General features: G+C 39.2%; 3 protein-coding genes across 4 annotated transcripts; all 3 read right to left on the bottom strand.

Annotated features, from left to right (window-relative positions):
• Nucleotides 1-1,231: 1,231 nt before the first annotated feature.
• On the bottom strand, nt 1,232-5,483 carry LOC122833810 (rho-related GTP-binding protein RhoA-D-like). The gene is made up of 5 exons (XM_044121716.1): nt 5,118-5,483; nt 4,861-5,018; nt 3,843-3,963; nt 2,511-2,641; nt 1,232-2,403 (listed from the first exon to the last, which is right to left on the bottom strand). The coding sequence occupies exons 2-5, from the start codon at nt 5,014-5,016 to the stop codon at nt 2,230-2,232; spliced, it is 582 nt and encodes a 193-aa protein (XP_043977651.1). The 5' UTR covers nt 5,017-5,018; nt 5,118-5,483; the 3' UTR covers nt 1,232-2,229.
• A 2,045-nt stretch (nt 5,484-7,528) lies between these two features.
• Nucleotides 7,529-12,623, bottom strand: usp21 (ubiquitin specific peptidase 21). The gene is made up of 12 exons (XM_044121706.1): nt 12,462-12,623; nt 11,798-12,123; nt 11,319-11,375; nt 11,115-11,232; nt 10,911-11,025; nt 9,711-9,830; nt 9,553-9,617; nt 9,284-9,471; nt 9,073-9,151; nt 8,854-8,961; nt 7,790-7,904; nt 7,529-7,679 (listed from the first exon to the last, which is right to left on the bottom strand). The coding sequence occupies exons 2-12, from the start codon at nt 11,948-11,950 to the stop codon at nt 7,586-7,588; spliced, it is 1,212 nt and encodes a 403-aa protein (XP_043977641.1). The 5' UTR covers nt 11,951-12,123; nt 12,462-12,623; the 3' UTR covers nt 7,529-7,585.
• A 168-nt stretch (nt 12,624-12,791) lies between these two features.
• Nucleotides 12,792-18,490, bottom strand: arhgef3l (Rho guanine nucleotide exchange factor (GEF) 3, like). 2 transcript variants are annotated; one of them, XM_044121686.1, is made up of 13 exons: nt 18,288-18,490; nt 17,919-17,964; nt 17,776-17,826; nt 17,204-17,257; nt 16,964-17,071; nt 16,712-16,870; nt 16,290-16,352; nt 16,111-16,207; nt 15,752-15,828; nt 15,363-15,620; nt 14,320-14,490; nt 14,035-14,230; nt 12,792-13,331 (listed from the first exon to the last, which is right to left on the bottom strand). In XM_044121686.1, exons 1-13 carry the CDS (start codon nt 18,323-18,325, stop codon nt 13,084-13,086), a joined length of 1,566 nt encoding a protein of 521 aa, XP_043977621.1. In that variant the 5' UTR covers nt 18,326-18,490; the 3' UTR covers nt 12,792-13,083. The 2 variants fall into 2 exon arrangements, with proteins under 2 accessions (XP_043977621.1, XP_043977632.1); XM_044121697.1 differs by having other exon boundaries at nt 17,776-17,823.
• Nucleotides 18,491-18,782: the final 292 nt, after the last annotated feature.

The following is an 18,782-nucleotide window of genomic DNA, read 5'->3' as shown; positions in this document are numbered from 1 at the left end:
TCTTGATTTACTGGTCTACGTTCCTACTCTCATCTATGATCATGAGCTTTGGGTCATGTCCGAAAGAACAAGCGGCCAAATTTAGTGTTAGTTTTTTAGGGTGTCTGCGCTGTCCCTTAGAGAGAGAAGCTCAGTCATCTGGGAGGGAATCAAGAGTAGAGCTGCTGCTCCTTCATGTCGAGAGGTGACCTGGGCATCTGATTAGGATGCCTCCTGGTCGCCTCTCTGGTGAGATGTTCCGTGCACGACCCACCGGTAGGAGGTCCCAGGAGGAAGACCCAGGACATGCTTGAGGGACTATGTTTCTCAGCTGGCCTAGGAACGCCTTTGGGATTCCCGCGGAGGAGCTGGAACAAGTGGCTGGGGAGAGCGACCTGTGGGGCTCCCTTCTTAGGCTGCTACCCCGCAACCTGACCCCAGATAAACGGAAGAAGATGAATGGATGGATGGAAAAATAAAAGCACATACATACACACACTCGCATGCATGATACACACAGCACAATAGAATGCAGACGGCAATGTTAGCTAGCTTAGTTAGCTAGCTAGTTTCAAGATGCGTGCTCTTTCTATACCCTCTTCCCCCCACACACACACCCCCAGACACACAAAATGGACACTGACATTGATCCAACATTGCTGTTGTAAAATTGCTGTTGTTGTCGTCATTTTGTTTTGAAAATGTTCTACAAATCGTCACAAATGTTCTGCAATTTCTTCTAAAAATGCTTAAAAAAGTGAAAAATGAAAATATTTCAAACATGAAATAATACTTGTGTGAAATAAAACACAGCAGAAAGTATCATACTAAACATTATTTTGAATCAAAATGACAAAAGTAGCATAAAAACACATTGATTGATGGGTCCAAAAAGACCCACTTATGGAAGATTGTATAGTCAATATGTCATGCATCAGAGGGTTCAGAGCAATTCAGAGAAAACAGTTAACATAGCAGTCACATTTTTGGACTATTGGACGCTACAGAGTTGTGGAGATAATCCATTCTTTTTGCATGCAGATTTGTATTGGGCTCTTTCTTTGTGGCTAAGATTCCAACCCAGAACCCAGAAGCATAGCCAGGATTCAAACCCTGGACTTCCTTGCTGTTAGGCAAAAGTGCAAACTACTGCTTTACCGTCCTCCAAAAAAAACTTTGATAACATATCTACTAAACTTTGATACCCCTTCATTTTTTTTAGAAAAAAAGATTTAGATCCAGACATCCAGTACAGTATTTCTTTTTCATTCACTTTATTGAATGAGATACCATTACAAAAACATTATAACATAAACTACTGCTTGCATTTTCCTGTAAGTACAATACATATTCTTATATTAAAGTTTCTGTTGAAGCTGCTGTTCAATAAAGCATTTGATCAATACAATATCCTTACATTAAAGAACAAGACCACTGTGTTTTACAAATTTTATGACAGTGTAATCTCTTGACAATATGGCAAGTAAATCTGAAATTGGACATGATCTTAGGCTATTTCGTAAAGCTTTTGACCAAATATGAAAGCATGCAAGAAATTTTATGAGTGGCATAAAAATAAACATCAAGTCGTTGCAGTAAATGATAACTGAATGCAACAAAAAGTATTCACAAAAACAAAAATGCTTAAAAAGAAGATACCACAACCAAAACGTGTAACTAACAAGAAACATTTCACCAGTAACAGAATATTAGTTCATTTTCTGTATTCAGAATGTCATGATAATTGAGTTATACAGTTAAAATATGGCTGGAAAAACCTGTCACAAAAGATCATAGGTGTACAGTACAGTATAATGGAGATATGATGGCTTAAAAGGAAGACTAAAAATATACAATGCCTTGTGAAGATAATACAGTACATATTGACAAAATATGAAGGCTAATTCTGCTCACCTGTTTGTGAATTGATCCCCTGGTTTATGAATTTCACAGTGTGGCACAAAAATGTCTCAGCACTTAAAATTGTGGTGTTATGGTGTCAAGAAAGGTTTATATTACTATTGGCAATAATTATTTTTAAATCAAATTACAAATTGATTTTGTACAAGGTCATGACTCTCATTACAGTTTTTCTATAGCTTAGCTGTTCTTGTCTTTGCTCTTCTTGAGGTACAAATCATCCTTGGCTTGAAACACCTTGGCTTTAAATTCCTCCCTCCCTTTAAGTTCTACAGATTTAGGATCTGCCCTTCATGAGAGCTTCAGGATAGCGTTACTTTTCACCAGAGTTTATAAAAGCACACAGTGATTCCTCTTCCGACGGCTGTTGTACGACAATGCTGCCTTAGCTGCAGTGTCAAAGACTTCCCTCACGCCTTCATTGTTTTTAGCAGAACACTCCTGGTAGCTGTAGGCAGCAATTTGATTAGACATGTTTATCCCGTCTTCATGATTAATTACCTCCTGAAAACAAATTTCATAGATTTAAACATTTTGTGATTTTTTAAGTAGACAAAAATACATAGTTATTTTGAGCTACACAAAAAATACAAACAACTAACTCAACATGCCTCATTCTGTTCGGCAAGCGTTTCTCTGACATATTTATCGTTGCGAAGATCCGTTTTGTTCCCCACCAGGACTATGGGAACATAAGGACAGAAGTGTCTCACTTCAGGAATCCACTTTTCTTTAACATTTGCTGCAAAAGGTGAAGAAAATATTGTATCAATTAGCAACATAAATCCCTTTTCAAATCTATAATATGCTAAATAAAACCTAATTATATTATTATTAGCCCCTCTTTTGAATTGCCACCTTAATGTGTTGGGACCCTATCATCATGAAGGCTATGTTGTCCATTGACTAGGATCCTGGTAGGGTCTCTCAAATTGGCAAATTGGCCTCAGGAGCTGGAATAATCCAAATTCAAGGATTTGGATTATTTGGCAGATCACAAGAAGAGATCAGGTTGCCTGGGTTTTGGAGCCCCCTCCCAAAGTCAGGCAGATGGGGAACCAGGCAAGTGTCTTGTGGTTAAACCTTGGCCTCAGGAGCTTAACCACAGCTGGGCTTCACACAACAAATGAGGAATCACCACCTTCAGGGATGGTAGCTTAGCAACAGAGTCTGCTCTTCAAATCTTCAGGTTACAATTGTTGTCTGTGCCTATGGGCTGAACTGCATTTCAGATTACCCAGCTTTATTGGAGTCTCTGGATGCTGTCATGAAAGGGTTGCCATCTGGGTATGAACTCTATCCATGAGTGGTTGGACTCAAGCTTAGTAATAGGGTTAGGCGTAGAGGGGATGCTTCTTCACTGATATCTAAACTCCAGTTCAGATATCAGCATGCCTCCTGTGTGCTAATCTCTTCAGATCTTCCATGTCCCACTGGTAGGAGACCTCATGTATCACTACACTAGCTGAGGGGATTATATGTATTCTCTTCTGGCATCCCCCAGAATGAGCTGGAGAGAGTGACCAGGGAGAGGACGTCTGGGTTTTCCTTCTGTTCAGTCATAAAAAAAACTTCAGCTTATGTTCTAAGGATATGCAAGACGCCTGGTTCCAAACTTTTATTTTAAGTAACCAAGGCAAGTGGTACCTACATGCTCACACAAGGACCAGCTGCATTGAAAGTACCATCTTCTTTGTGTGCCTGCTGCTTATGGTAAAATACCACGGCTGTCAGAACCACAGAACCAAAATTTTACCATATCATTTGTAAATGCAGATAAATAAGGATTTACTGTATACAGCAAAATTCTGGTAACCCCAACTGCTGGTATTTTACCATAAATTAGAGTCTTTTTTTTTACAGTGTACCTCACCACATGACCCGATCTTGGGTCAGCAGATGGATAGATAGACATTACGTTCAACCCAGCCAACAAATAATACCTAAACTGTCCCGGTTGACCACAGAGAAGCACAGAAGGACTACATCACTGTCTGGATAGGAAAGCGGCCTCAGTCGGTCATAGTCTTCCTGACCTGCAGTGTCCCAAAGTGCCAATTGCATCTGATAAAAGAGCAAATGTATAAGTTTAGAAAATTTCTTTAATGGTTACAGAAAGTTAGGTCTACACAGTATTTTGCTGATCATGGAAATGATGTTGTGTGTTTTAATATTATTAGAAATCTTTTAACAATACTTTGAGTTTTTTTGTTTGTATTTTATAGCGTGACAAAACTATGCTGGATAAAATAAAACTTAAAATGTAATCAATGTGGTTTCTTTTGTCTCAAGTATATAATCTGTTCTAGAACCTTTGACTCACTAAATACGATTTGGCAATATGATATCTTTTATGTCAGCAGTCATTTTTCATTTGATAGATTTGCACCTCAAAGACTAAAGTTATAATTGCTGCAAACTGAATACAAATTCATGTCTCCCTTGTTACATTTTCATTTCTGAAGAAAATTAAAACAGCTCACCACTTTCATTCCCGTTCTCTATTATGATCTAAAGTGGATGTGGTTTCTATTTTAAAGGTGAAAAGAAGACCCAGCAGCTAAAAACTACGTGGTGAAGTGCGTGAGTTTGAAAGTAGAACAAAATGAAAGTAGGATGGTAAACTTCAGATTTTACTCTCAGCAATGAGTAATGAAAAACAATTAAAAAGTGCTTTAATTTTTTGGGGGGGTCTAATGGGAGAATAAAAATATTCAAATGATTTTATAGACAATAAAATCATTTTATTTTATTTATATTTTCTAAAATATACATTTTAAGACACTGCAAATTACTGATAATGGTATTCATAATTAGTAATGACAGGTATCATAATTTTAAAACTTCAAAAAGTAATTATAAAATATTAGGGCCCACCTTCCAAGAAAGACGTGTTTTTGTCTGTTTGCTCACTAACTAAGCCAGCAGTCAGGCTTCCAACCAGGTGACATCATCCCTTACCTTTTTCTGATCCACTTCCATGTCTGCCACATAGTTGTCAAATACAGTAGGTATGTAGACTTCAGGGAACAGGCCTTTGGTGAAAACCGAGAGCAGACATGTCTTCCCACAAGCGCCGTCCCCAACAATCACCAACTTCTTCCTGATAGAGGCCATTTCTGGGAAGCACAAACAAAACTAAATTATAATAGAGGAAAAAATAGCCAAACCATCTCGCAGGTATGACGAACAATTCTATTAAAATACAGAAAACTTACACTGCTTTTGATGCTTTCAGAACAGAGTGCCTTGGCCTCTGCTTTTGCAAGATCTCAGCTGGAATGAGCTGACTGGCTGTGTTCATACGCCACAAAGATTCCCTTGCTATGTTACCAATCCAGTTGAGTAGGGAAATGCGGACTTGTCAAACCAGTCATCTCTTTGAGGCTAGGCTACCTAAAGCCGTTTAAACTCTGAAATTCAAAGTTTGCTTGACTGATTCTAACACACCAGCCTTGTACTATCTGTAAAACTGAAGGAACACGCTTCCAAGTAGGGCTAGAAGAGCTCAGTGAGTTGATTGTCCTACCAGACAGACTGAAAATCTCATCCCGCCTCCTTGTGTTATTTGTCAGAAGGATGCCGCAGCTTACACGTAGCAAAATGTTTTTAACCTTCTGTAAACTGCGGGTGTCTCTTTATCCGTCTGACAGCATTAACATCCAAAATGTTCACAGTGAAACAACCCAGTGTGTCTGAAATACTTTTCTAATTCATTAGATAATGTGCAAACTACTAACGGAAAATTATTTAAGGTTTTGTTTATATTTCATAAGAATTTAGCAATTTGCATACCAAACTCTGGAAGTTAAGTGGCGTATGGATAATGTTGCATGATTTTACCAGAATGGAATGGGTTCTGACAGGATTGAGTCTCACTTACTCATTTACTCACAGGGCTATTTTAGTATCTATCTCCATTAAATTGCCTGTTAGCAATTTGATGTTAGTCAGTCACATTGGAGCATCATGGTACGTTTAGGCATTTAGACGCAATGAAAATAAGTTTCTGTAGCTCAAATGAAGCAACGGAATGGGAAAGAGAGGAGATTTAAGAGACATTGAACGTGGGATGGCAAAGATGTTGGTTATCGCACACACAACTCATCTAGAGGGAGTTGTGTGTTTTCACACTCAGCCATCATTTGTGTTAGAAAAAGAGAAAATGTAGGAGAAAGGGTAAATTGGTTCAAGATAACAGAAAGGCACATCGCCCTCCATAAAACATTCGCTCCCGCAGAGTTTATGACATTGCAAAATCTCATCATGCGCCTGTGGTCTTTCAATTTTCTTGTTGAAACTTTCATCATTTTTCATCCTTCAAAGCCAAGGGGTGGAGCTAACACGGGTCTGCTGAACTCTACTAGTTTAGCTTCATTCTTTGAAAGTCATAGCCATTTTCATAGACGATTTCACTTGACTTTCCTGTGAGCTCGTTCGTGAGATTTTATAATTAGCAGACAAGACAGAAGCAGGAGGCTGTCGTCCAGACCAGATAAAGTCGAAGTATTGATTGAATGCCAGTTTCCTAGAATAGGGAAGCAAAAGCCTGGTAAGAATGAGGCTAAACCAGTGGAGTTCAACAGATCAGTTTCAGTCCTGCCTCTCGAAATTTGAGAGATACATTTATTTTATGGCGAAACTTTGGGAACAGGAACCATGAAACTACTAAAAACACATTGAATTAATTATCTGCATCTGCTACATAAGTTTGCAATTGAATGATTAAATTGCATGTAATTCTCAATTAAGTAAATTACTCATACACTTAATTCAATAAGAATATGGATTATAATTTTATGATAATCTTTTTGAAAAAAATCTATTTAATTTTGTCTATTTTTACTTAAGTTTCCATAATTGTTTTTGGTTTCCTAATTCTGCAGTTGTTTAGTTTTTTTTCTACTGGGTTTCCAAGATAAAGTCAATCAATTATCTCTTCCTGCCAGTGGATTTTGACCAATTTGGAAGAAGGCTAAAAATATACATCTTTGCTCCCTCATTTTTTATTTTTTTTTATTTTTTGATGGATGTATTCAACTTTAAGTCAGTAAAGATTCACATTCGGACACTTTATCTACATATCCTTGCTGACGTAATGGCTATCTGTCCACCGCTTTCCTTTCTTTTCTTCAGAAACCATAAATCTCGTATGAAATCGCTTGAAAAAGGAAAAGCAAAACGTTTTTCAGAAAGTTTTATTTTAATGTGTGACCACTTGAAGATTTATAAGAATTTATTTACAAAAATGATCAAGGTGCCATTTTATTTCTCACATACATGTCAAAGTCATGACCTATTTCTACTATATTTTCTTGATTTGTTTTGAAGGGCTCATATCAGTAAGCGTGATTGATAATGATGTACATGATGTATATAGTGCTTACATCGTACATAGAATCGCAGAGTAAGAGCTGTTCATAATGAATAAGAGCATCATATTCATCACGCTCTCACCTCCCTGAGTAGCCATGGAGCCACTGAAATGGCTACTGAGATGCTGTCAAGCACGACTGACATTAAAACCTGTTACAACTAGCATGCCTTCTCTCGCCCTCTTTTAGTTCCAGAGAAGGCACACTGAGATCAAGATGTTTTTGCTGCTGATGTCAGGGTTAAAACTGCTGCTTCTATTTGTTTCTATGGACACTGGAGGCGAGGTGACTGATCGGCTGCATCTTCTAGGCTATTTCCTGACGGTGGCCGTGCTGCTGCTGCGTTGGTAGAACAGGACGTAGGCTTGATTTGTCTGAAGCTGGTTCTCGGTGATCGAGTTTGCGCTGCACATGGAGGAAGAAGGAGGGAAACTCTGAGAAGGAAGACTATACAGAAGACATTCGGACACAAAACTGCTTCTGGCAATCAGGTGTTAGAACCTCTCAAGTCTCACCTGGAGTCATTGTAGAAGCACCATCCACTTTGATCTAGACAGCAGGCCGTGTAGTGGCCCATATTCACAGTCCCAGCGTGGTTACAAATCGCATATAAATCATATAAAACTGGGCCTGTGGAGACGCAAACAGACATTTCTCTCTGAAATATTTTTTGTAAAAACGACCAATTATTTTTGCATAAATTAAATGCAAAAGTATTCAAAGACAAGAAAGACAATCTTTTGTTTATTCAAAAATTATCATATTAATTTTTTTTTTTTTTAAATTAGACATTAGTTCCTTTAGTTTGGCCAAAATTTTGTCGTATTTTCTAGAATTTGTTTACTCTTGTCATCAACAAGTAAAACCAAACAACCAGAGCTAATAGCAGGCCACTTAGTTAGCTATTATAAACACATAATTATATACCTTCAAAAATCTTTGCAATCTGACTGAGTTAAGGTTTGGCGTGAGCGATCTTCAGTACAGCAGAACAGAATTCAGTCAACTTTGGCTCAATCTGAACAGATTTCAGCATAAGGATGCTTGATTCGCTTGTGCTTCATCCTCTGACCTCATGTTGCAAATTCAGCAGCTTCTGAGTTCAAAATAATCTTACAAGGAAAAACCCTTTTTGTCTGTGAGAATTTTCTTGGATTTGCACGTGATGGAATAAGGCTTATACTACAACCAAATGTAATCTTTTATATTTAAACCCAATTACAATCTAAAAACAGCTGTGGAATATATGCTAACATAGCAACATGTTTTCTTGTTTTACATAGTCTCCATCCAAGTTCAGTAGTAAACCATGTCAGTTTTAATTTTCTAAATAACCTTTTTCCCCAATTACTTGACTAAAATTTGATTATGATTTCAATATCAATCCATTTTTCAACTCTAGGCTTTTTCTTCACATTTTAAGTAGCTTTTCTTGGTGCATATGTTTCAATTTACATTGATATTTTCAATTTATCTCCCATTTTTTCTCATAGGCTATTTTTAAAAAATGGTCAAGCAGCTGCCCACGGTCAGTAAGTGAAACATGTACATAGTTGAGGTAATGAAAACTCTTTGTTACCACAGTCAACGGGGCCGTAAGGTCCGAGGTCCAGGTTTTTGAGGGGAAAAGACACGTACACTGTGCTTTTACTGATAGACCACCGGGATGTTGTGAAACGGTTCAAATCTGTCGGAGACTGTTAAGTACGAGCGCACAATGTGTTTTTGCACACCAACACAATTCCTCACAATTCCTCATTTTCAAACTAATTAGAGCAGAAGTTGTTGCCAAGGATACGGATTACAATAACCTGAGGAAACCTCTGGATGGAAAGCCGCTTGGTGCACTCTGTACGCCTGTTACATCTCTCACACATCTGGAAGACGCAGAAATCAACATTAAAAAAAAATAAAATAGTAATAATAATGAACAGATCTGTTGTTTCAAGTAAATCTGGTTGTTTAAACTAAACTACGTTCAGTTCAAAACCTGTGAAATTTTTTCTTACTGGTGAGTTTTCCTTGTCAAGTTTCTCCTCCTGAGAGAAGAGGTCCAGACACTCCTGCAGGGTGACCTCCCCCACAGAGCTCCTTTTAGGGATGGGCAGCGACAGATCACAGAACACATCAAACGTGTTGGAGTAGTGCGAACAAACCGAGCAGTGCAGTGAACTCCGCAGCTGACCTGAGAAAAGATCTGTCAAGAGCGGGGCAAAATTTTATGTCAGTTTCTGCTTCTGAATCCAGCTGAAGACAAAGACGAGGTTGACCTCCTCACCTACTATTATGCTGTCATCTCTTTCCAAGTGCTTCTTCCACATCGCATTCGCCTCTTCTGAAATTCTACATCAGATCAGAAATGGGGAAACATAGGTTGTGCGTTCACATGGGATGGATCCAGGATTCAAGCACAGATTTGTCTTGTTCTGTTCATACCTAAATCTGACGTATTGTTGCTGAGGCTCCTTCCCTGTCCTTTTAACATAAGGCCTGCGATTTATTTCAGTATGCAGCTTGTCCAGTAGGAACCTGAGAAACTCCTGGGCATCTTGCTGGCTGGGTTAAATTCAAACATAGAAATATTTTTAAATCTCGAGTACAACTTTAGAGATTCTTTCATAATAAAAGTATCACATGCGGTGATTATTAAATGTTAGTTGCAGGATCACAAACAACGATCACAGACCTAATAGCTGATGTTGGGCCGGCATGTCTGGCGAAGCAATGAATTGGTTTGTGTCTCATTTTTCATTTAGGATTTCTGTTGCCAAATTAAACTTTAGACCATGTTCAATTACGGTTAAGCCTGGAGTTCAACAGAGCTATGTTCCTGGCCAGAATTAATTCAACTTAATTCACTTTGAACTCTAACGTTCAAAGTGAATTTATTTGCATAAATTCAAAGTTTCATGCAAATAAATGTCAAACATTTAGCTGTCTAATAATTTTCAACAGTTGCAAGGCATGAAATTGAGGTTTCTCATTTGAGCTATGTATTTGGTAACACTTTATTTGAAGGGGTGTGCATCAGACTGACATGACACTGTCATAAACATGAAGGAGTTTTTATGAATGTCATGAAGTGTCATTCAGTAAATGATGACACTTTTAATGCAAAGTTGCTTTAAAAGTTGCATTAAAAGTCCATAAAACGTTTTGTGTTTTCCCACTTTTCTTTAAAACTTGAAACATTCATCTTTGTCTTTTTTGTTGTTCTGCTGAAAAGAATGTTGGGATTTTTTTTTTACCTTGAAAAGAGCTAATTAAATAGAACCTACACATTTTTAATTGCTGCATTAATGTACATGTAAAACTTGTATCCTCATGTGTAAAAATGGATTACTTTTGTGAAAGCCAACCACTGTCAGGTATGAATTTTGAATCTGCTGTGAACAGACAGATGCTAATAAAATTAAGATTAAATTTTATTCTTCATTTTCATAGTGATATTTTTTCAATCTTTCCAGTTTACATGAAGTTAAAATCTATGAATTGATTTTAAGAGAAATACATAGAATTTATTTTTCCTTCCCTGGAAAAAGAAAAAGGCTTTACTCCTTCAGACAGATTTATGAACATCAAATTAACATCAACTCCACTTAACTGTAATGGAAAAAATATAATTGTTTTTCTTACCTGTAACCGCTGAAATAAGGCACTGCTGCTTTAAAAACGCTGTAAAACTGTCGAGGATTTACAACAGTGTCTCCTTCCCTGACATCCCAAAGGCCTGAGAGTACCTGGGAGAAACCTGGCAAAAGAACAATGGAAAAAAGAATGTATGATTTAAAAAAAAAAGTATGGAGAACATTAAAAAAGGTGGAAAATGAGGAAACCCACTTTCCATGAGCTTTGCCTCCTCTTTTGAAAACTTCTCATGCTTGTAAGACTTCAGAAGACAATAGTTGCGCAGGACGCAAGTGTGAGACAAACACTGGACCACTGCGTTCAGGAAGCACTGTTGTCCAAAGAGAAGGAAAAGAAACGTGAGCCTGTTGCTGCGAAACCTACGGGAGATTTGCATGCCATCTCTTTGACACTTACTGTATTCCCAATGTTTCTAAGGCCAACTCTTCCACTTCCAACAGTAAGCGGCTCTTTCTACGAATAAGAAGGTACGATAGAAGTTTATGCCTAAATCTAAAGTGGTCCTGTATCCGCAGACAGATTATTGTTATGTGGTTACTGGTATGCCATGTTCCGTGCCCTATGTGACTAGCTGTCTGTGTTGATCCTGCCATGTTGGCCTGTGTGTAACTTTGGCAGGACAGATTTAGCCTTCTTATCTCATTAACATAACAAGCAAGGCTAAAAATAAAAAGGGGGTCAGTCTGAGGCTTTATCCTATTAGAGAGTGCAAGGACTGCTGACAGGTGTGTAAACACGTGTGTGTTAATTAGCATCCCACCTTTATGTTTTCAAATGGTCTATTCTAATAAATTTGATAGAAATACACGTTAATAAGCTGTTCAGTGCCATTTGAGGAGAAAGTAAAGGTTTAATACAGTGTTCCTTTCCCCCACCTCGTCAGCGACCAGCAGCAGGCCCATCAGGGATGTGTAGAGGACAGACTGGGAGATGTCTGCCGTGTCTCTCTGCAGACCGTTCTGAGAAACCAGGGTTCGACACAGGGCCCCACAAGAGCCCCCCACGTTAACGCCGCTGGACCCAGGCATCCTGTTCTACCAGTCGGTCTCTGTCCGCAGATGTGCCAAGATGTATCTTATCCCTGATACGAGTCTGATTAAAGGTCAGCAAGATGTTGAGGCGCGACCCTTCTTATCAGGTAGCAAAGCACAGAGGAGTACACCCCCTGCCTTACCTTGAGAACGACAAGTAACATTTACAGCTGAAAAGGAAGACAGAAAGAATAAAAACCTCAAATTTGCTTTGATAATCCTTTAGAGTGCAATTCTGCATTAAACACATGAAGTGAAATAAGTTCCCAAAAGATTGTGTTTGGACAAGTAAAACCAAGAATTTCCAAATTCAGCCGATTCCCAAAGTTAAAATACATACAAAGATTTGGTTATGTAACCAGGATCCAGCAGTACAGTACGCATCAACTTAACAGCCAATCAATGCGCACCACTTACTGTTTTATGCAGATAAAGATAGCCTCTACGGCAAACAGTTATCTCTACAGAAATATAACGTATAGAAAAAGAGAGAGCACTTTGGACTCACCTGATCACTTTGGTCTGTATCTTTGAACAAAGAGTCCCAACCAAACTGTTCCCATCATCTGCTGAGCTGTTAAAAATGCATAAAGGGAACGTCTACGGTTTCACCGTGTGTTTGTGGGATAGAACTGAAAGTCTACCTCTCTGCCCTGTCCTGCCACGAGTGTCAGAGAGGAAGAGAGAGCGAGAGAGAAAGAAAGAGCGAGAGCCAAAGAGAGAGTGAAAAAACAGACACAGGGAGGGAGGATAATCATCTCTAATCTTTTCTCTGCAGATCGTGTTGGCTATACATAGATGTGTCAATGTGTCCACCCATGAACACCACAGCGAGCTTTTATTTTTTTTACTGTCAGTTTTTATTAAAATACAGCCGGTTAAGCATTTTGTTGCCATTTTACATTCACATTAAGTAACAGTAACACTGTTCACAGTCAGCACACTTTATGACAATCACAAAAATAAGGAAAAACAAATATAGAGAAACTTTTTTTTGTTTGTTTGTTTGTTGCAATTCTCTGAGTCTTTAATTAAAACTGTTCATAAAATAGTCCATCTGGTTTCTTTCACTCTCCAGAAACGCCCTTTCTGCCCTCCAGAAGGGCAACCGGGTGAACGGTCCACACGAGTCAGCGACAGGTGTGGTCTGCCATGTCTGTGTCCGAGCTGAGGCTGAGATCCGCTATATGACACAGCGCGGGGTCAGAGGGGAGGGAGAGAGGCGACTGGCTGGTGTGAGCGGTCCTGTCCCTTGACTGGACGATGGCCTGGCGCAGGCAGGTGATCCACTGCTGCTTGCTGAACGAGTCGTTGGCCTGCAAGCAGTAAGGGTTGACTTTAGAGCGCCCTCTGCTGCTCACACGGAAACAGTTCTTCACTAGAAGGTGACGGAAAGAGGAAGGAAGGAAATTGAGTGAAAACAGTTTGGTTTCAGTTCAACTAACAGAGGGCTAGAACTACTCTCACATTAAGGTGAGAGTGGTTCTTCTTTTTTAAAATATAAAACAGGCACATGAATATTACATGATTTTAATTACAAATTTTTGATAATTATGGAGTTGGTAAGTTCAATTAAGGTGAGATGAATAAGTGTCACTTCCTCCTACTCCTTCTCAAAAAGAAGAGTAGTGGTAACCAAAATATTTCGATCTCGGTTATGTGTGCACATGTTTTCTCTTTCCTACTGATTGCTTGTCGTATTGTTTTTGAAAACCTGTTTGCAATAAAAAATAAAATGAATGAATTAAAAACTGAAAATATGTGTTAAATTCTGATTATTTGATGTGTACTTTTGTATGCTTTAATTATTTCATAAACATGAAATGCCAACAGCTTTGTAACCTTTCTGGTATTTAATTGTCATTTTTATGAAAATGGAATTTTAAACAAAGACGTTTAGATTTAGGGAGAAAAGATAACAAATGCATATTTATGCTCAGAACTAAATTGACCTATTCAGAATAGTTTGGCTTTATATGCAAGATTCTGAGGTTCCACGATTTTTTAAATTTTTTATTTGAAAAATAAAAAAAAAATTCTGTAATTTTATTTCTAATCCAATACAAAAAAAAGCAAATTACCTTTGTCGTTTCCTCCGGTGAATGCTCCTCTGAAGGTTCCCCCCCCTCCAGCCTCACTGTCTGGGATCTCCTCTAAATTGATCAGGGTGTTGGGCAGAGGCTGCCGGTACACACTAAACATTTGCCCTCTAAAGTCTCTGTCGTCCCCTGGTCTGGTCAGCACCAAGGCCAGTTCAAACAGGAACACATGCAGCTTCTGTTGAACAAAGTGGTTTTGAATAGATGTCACGACTTAGAAATAAAGGCAACCTTCGTGTGAGCTGGTGTCAGGGACGCTGCACACACCTGCCCCTTGTTGGTCTTGAGCTCTCCGTGGCAGTAGAGGAAGCGGGACTGGTGGATCTCAGGTATCCTCTGGCTCTCTTCGAGGTAGATCAGACCCCGCCGGTAGAACTGACACTCAGCCTCCCCGGTCTTTTTGTTCACCTCGGCCACGATGCTCTGAATCAGCTCCAGCTGCGGTCAACGAAGCATTGCACAGAGTAAATGTTTTGCCGGGGCCATTAGTGACGTCAGGTACATTTGTGATTATTTTAAAACAAAACGCAAGAAAAACCCAAAAAAGAGAAAAGATATCATTTGGTTAAATAACATAGCCCATATCCCAATTTTCAGTCTTTTATTATTATTATTATTTTAATTAATTTAATGTACTGATAGACTCACTAAAATTTTACTTTCAAACCTCAAATGAGGCCACACAGAGTTATCCTTAATTAAATGAGCAGCTTACATAAAAATTTATTTTAACTATTAAGTTTATCTTAATTTTAAATACTGCTGATAACCAAACACCTATGTGTCTTCCTGACTCATACATAACAGAACTGAAAATGGTTAGAAAAGATGAGATGAACCTAAATTCATGATAACTTCCTCTGCATTATTCTTTTTTTTGTTTGTTTGTTTGTTTGTTCTCGACGGAAATATAATTCATTTATATGTTCTCTCAGTAACAAATAAATCATTAATACATAAATCTATATAATTCTTAACTGGACCACTTTACAAAAAAATTAGTAATAGGGCCCGATGAGATCAATTTTTAGACATTTTTTTCCACCCAAATGTGTTTTTTTCCCCGCATTTTTTTCTAAATTCAAATGCTGTAGCTGCTTTAAGATAGAAAAAAAAAGGTAAAAACAGGTTGGGAAAAAAAACCCCCTCAAAAAACAAACTTGTTTTGGGTAGGGCATCCAACAAATAGTGAGGGTCTCATAGCGTTTAGCTAAGAACGAAGGATGCACAGACAGATCTCAACCCAGCATTCCAGATTTTCTAAGTCCACTCAGTTCGGCACTCTAAGGCCACAGGTCATAGCAACTCACAGCATCAGGCAGCGTGTCCTCGTCTGGGTGGTCTGGAGGCGTGCACTTCTGTATCTCCTTCAACAGCAGCGGGTATTTGACCAGGCGGCTTCTAGGAAGGTCCAGAAAGTTCCACAAGTCCAGTTTCCTACTAAACGAAGACTCCTGACACAGGCGCAGGAAATGATCGACTCTTTTCTCCTGCTTCTTCAGGTCCAGCAGAGCTTTGGCTCCCACCTGGTTGCAGCAGTATGTGACGTAGGCTTCCAGGCAGGGAAACTGCAATGGGGAATGAGACGAAGTGTGAAGCGAGAAAAAAAAAAAAAAAAAAAAAGTGCGCAGAATTCGGCTATTGTGCCCCCCTTCGTCTTTCTTCTCTTGCAGCTGTCGGTTGCCATGAAAACACTCACCCAGTTCAGCAGAGTCGGTCCCACTTCGCCCACCGTCTTCTCTGAGCCCCTCAGTCGCTCAAGACGAGCCAAAAGATCTGGTATGAAATAGGCAAAAAAAACACTCTCAACCTAAAAGGACTCAACTTAAAAAAATAAAGAAAAAAGAAAAACACATCCTGAAGGCCAAAAATGGAAAATTTTATCTGCCATGATAAAGAAATCAGTATTATACGGAAATAACAGGCTAAAAGAAGCACATTTGATGCCTCATATTTACTTGGAACAAGAGACTTTCAGGAAATGATGCGTTCTGAAATAGCCTATTATTAGTCACTGAGATTAAGCTACAAGTAGGTAAAGAGTTCATATCATATTACCCTCATGCAGTGGAATCAGGGAGTCTAAAGTCCCGAAGATTTGTCCGAGCTCACTTTCTGTCAATATGTCCAACTTCAACATGGGCTCGTAGTACACCTAAAACATAAAAACGCATGGAAACTAAGAAAAAGCTAGCAAGTATTTATTTTCCTGCACTGTGTTTCGTCACAAAAAGTACCTTCTTGACCAAACTGAGGTCTTCTATGAGTTGCCTCTCTCCCTGCGTCAGCTCATAGATCACCTGCAGAGGACAAAACGTTGCACACAGCAACTTTAGACGTGTCAGTGAAAAATAAAGACAATTTCCGCACAATGCTGCATGGGATGTAAACTAAGCGGAAACTCAGCAAGAGCTCTCACAGCTGATTGTTCAATAACGGAAGTTGAGCCGCTTAGTGCCAGCTCACATCCTCTTTCCTAATACCCGCGCAGCTTCAGAAAAAACAGTGCACGCTAGTCATCCCACCCACACTGCAACCACAGCCTCACAGCCCGTCCACAGAAACCCCGCCTCCCCGAGTAGACACAAAAAAAAAGCATGTCAATGATGACAAAAATAAAAAAAATAACAATTGGGTAATAAAATGATCAAATTCACACCTCTTGGCGTTTGATCTCCTTTGCAGTCAGGTCGTGGCTCTCCACGGTGTCACTCCAACACTGGCTGTTGCGCCTACGTGGAAACGACGAGGCTTTGGAGCGAGGGCGCAGGGGCCCCGGGGGCAAAGGTCGGGCATCGGTGCGAAAGCTGATGGAGCGCTGCGAAAAGAGAAAACGTCAGGTATATGAATGCAGAAATCCCATTAAGGTCATTACAAGGTACAAGAATATACACGGGGACGTGTGTGTTACCGAAATAGACTGCCCAAATCGTTTAAGAGCAGCAGTCTTCATTGGTGTTATGACACCTGTCAGGCTGTTGGACTTTGCCACAGGTTTGACCTTTTTGTTACTGGGCTCCTGAAACAGATCAATGCTAGAAGTTAAAGAGCCTTGGACAAAATACACAAAAATTTCAAAAAACTTATAGGGTTAGTCAAGAAACTGTTCAAAAAGAGAGAGAGAGAGAGAAAAAAAAAACTTCAAACAAACCTCTGAATCCTTGTGATCAGACATAATTTCCCCTTCTTCCTCTTCCTCATCATCCTGATGGCCAGAAAAAAATAAAAATAAAGAGGTGAAGGCGACATGAAAGAGAGAAAGACGTTGAAGAGTGCCGAGATGTTGCATGGTGCACATCTCTCATTTCCTGTGCAAGGTTTTCATAGAGGAAGAAAGTTGAAACGGTGCCTCAATAGTGAAGCACAACATGTCTGCCTTTTTCTTTTTTTTCTTTTTACCCCACTAACCACAGCCGCTGCAAATTTACTGTGGTAATAATTGAATTAAAGTTGAAATGAAAACAAAATGCAAATACATGACATTCATTAAATGAAAGCAAGCACACCAGCAACTTTCTGATATCCCAGCAAACTCGATACAAGCTCTTATGGAAAAGAAAAACAAGAAGCTACCTTTAAAGTCAGCGTCTCACACAGTGTTCACCTCTTTTGTCAGTTCTGCACTCAGCATTGTGGTCACAAAGGTAAGGTTGACAGGCTTCCGCCAGTTACTGAGAAAAGCAAGAGATATGACAGTGCGCAGCATTTCAGATTATTACTCACCTCTGTGATTCTGATGACTGGTTCAGGAATCAGGTCTTGTTTTCGCTTCTTCTAAAGGCAGACATTTTGCAGAAAATTTATGCACTGCATTTCAGACTTTGGGTGATAAATACATGCTTTATTGAGGGGATAGGGTTGCTTACCCCAGCATGGTCACAGAGGACAGAGTGAGTGTCTCCTGGCAATGACCTAAAGAGGAAAAAATAAATAAAATCTTATTCACAAATCAGATGGATTTTAATGTACTGTAAAAACACAGTGCTTATTGCTTCACAGAATTTCAGCTGCAGGTTATGCACCACTGCATTATGACATGGAGGGATTTCAGTTGTCGGTGTGGTGAACGGAAACATCAAGTGGAACTGTAGTCATTTTTCAAAAATAGAAAAAAAATCACTTTTTCTTTTTAAATCCTCCAACAAATTTGATCAGTCTCATCACTAACACGTCAAAAAGACAACAAAAAACAACCAAAGCAAAGTCAGAACAGTGCATTTCTGAAAGTACAGTACCAGGAAGTCCTCATTTCACAAGCCTCCTCCACTTCCATCTTCTTCCTTCTCTCAGTGCATCTTCACCGAAATGGAACAGCTCCGCTCTCAAAGTGAGAAATAATCCAGCTGTGAAGGTCTCCTCCGTTCGGCCAGCCACCGAGCAGTTTGCGTCGAGCTGGTTTAAAGTTCGGCGTACTCCTTCCTCCTCACCTTCTTCCTCATCTCGCAGCAGACCACATCCTTTACAGTTACGCATAATCACGTATCCGCTCTTCTCAGGGAGGAGCGTTCAGAACTTCGCAGTGCAACCTGAACGTTGGGACTGTTTTAGATTTTATTTAGAAGCTGCTGTGCGGAAGACTAAAATACTACATTAGAAACTATTTGAGCCAAAATGGGAAGTGAAATGGAGTAGTTTATCTACATATAGGAAAGAAAGAAAATGACAAAGAACGGTTGCTTCACACTCGATAAAATGCAATCTGTTTTGGGATTTTCCTCTGAATTTAGAGG

Source organism: Gambusia affinis, linkage group LG01 (genome assembly GCF_019740435.1).
Source record: "Gambusia affinis linkage group LG01, SWU_Gaff_1.0, whole genome shotgun sequence".
In the NCBI taxonomy this organism is placed as follows: Eukaryota; Metazoa; Chordata; class Actinopteri; order Cyprinodontiformes; family Poeciliidae; genus Gambusia; species Gambusia affinis.
This window is presented reverse-complemented; position numbering and strand designations above follow the sequence as displayed.

What these genes read in the sequence shown, in the direction of transcription:
- arhgef3l (XM_044121686.1), bottom strand. Translation starts at nt 18,325, where the DNA reads ATGGAAGTGGAGGAGGCTTGTGAAATGAGGACTTCCTG. An exon ending in AGGAGATCAAACGCCAAGAG is followed by an intron (nt 16,353 to 16,711) that starts GTGTGAATTTGA and finishes TGTCCTCTGCAG; the next exon opens with GTGATCTATGAGCTGACGCA. An exon ending in AGGACACGCTGCCTGATGCT is followed by an intron (nt 14,491 to 15,362) that starts GTGAGTTGCTAT and finishes CGTTGACCGCAG; the next exon opens with CTGGAGCTGATTCAGAGCAT.
- usp21 (XM_044121706.1), bottom strand. Translation starts at nt 11,950, where the DNA reads ATGCCTGGGTCCAGCGGCGTTAACGTGGGGGGCTCTTGTGGGGCCCTG. An exon ending in GGAGGCAAAGCTCATGGAAA is followed by an intron (nt 11,026 to 11,114) that starts GTGGGTTTCCTC and finishes TTCTTTTGCCAG; the next exon opens with GTTTCTCCCAGGTACTCTCA. An exon ending in TTGACAAGGAAAACTCACCA is followed by an intron (nt 9,152 to 9,283) that starts GTAAGAAAAAAT and finishes TGCGTCTTCCAG; the next exon opens with ATGTGTGAGAGATGTAACAG.
- LOC122833810 (XM_044121716.1), bottom strand. Translation starts at nt 5,016, where the DNA reads ATGGCCTCTATCAGGAAGAAGTTGGTGATTGTTGGGGACGGCGCTTGT. An exon ending in GGTCAACCGGGACAGTTTAG is followed by an intron (nt 2,642 to 3,842) that starts GTATTATTTGTT and finishes CACCTTTTGCAG; the next exon opens with CAAATGTTAAAGAAAAGTGG. An exon ending in CGCTTGCCGAACAGAATGAG is followed by an intron (nt 2,404 to 2,510) that starts GCATGTTGAGTT and finishes ATTTGTTTTCAG; the next exon opens with GAGGTAATTAATCATGAAGA.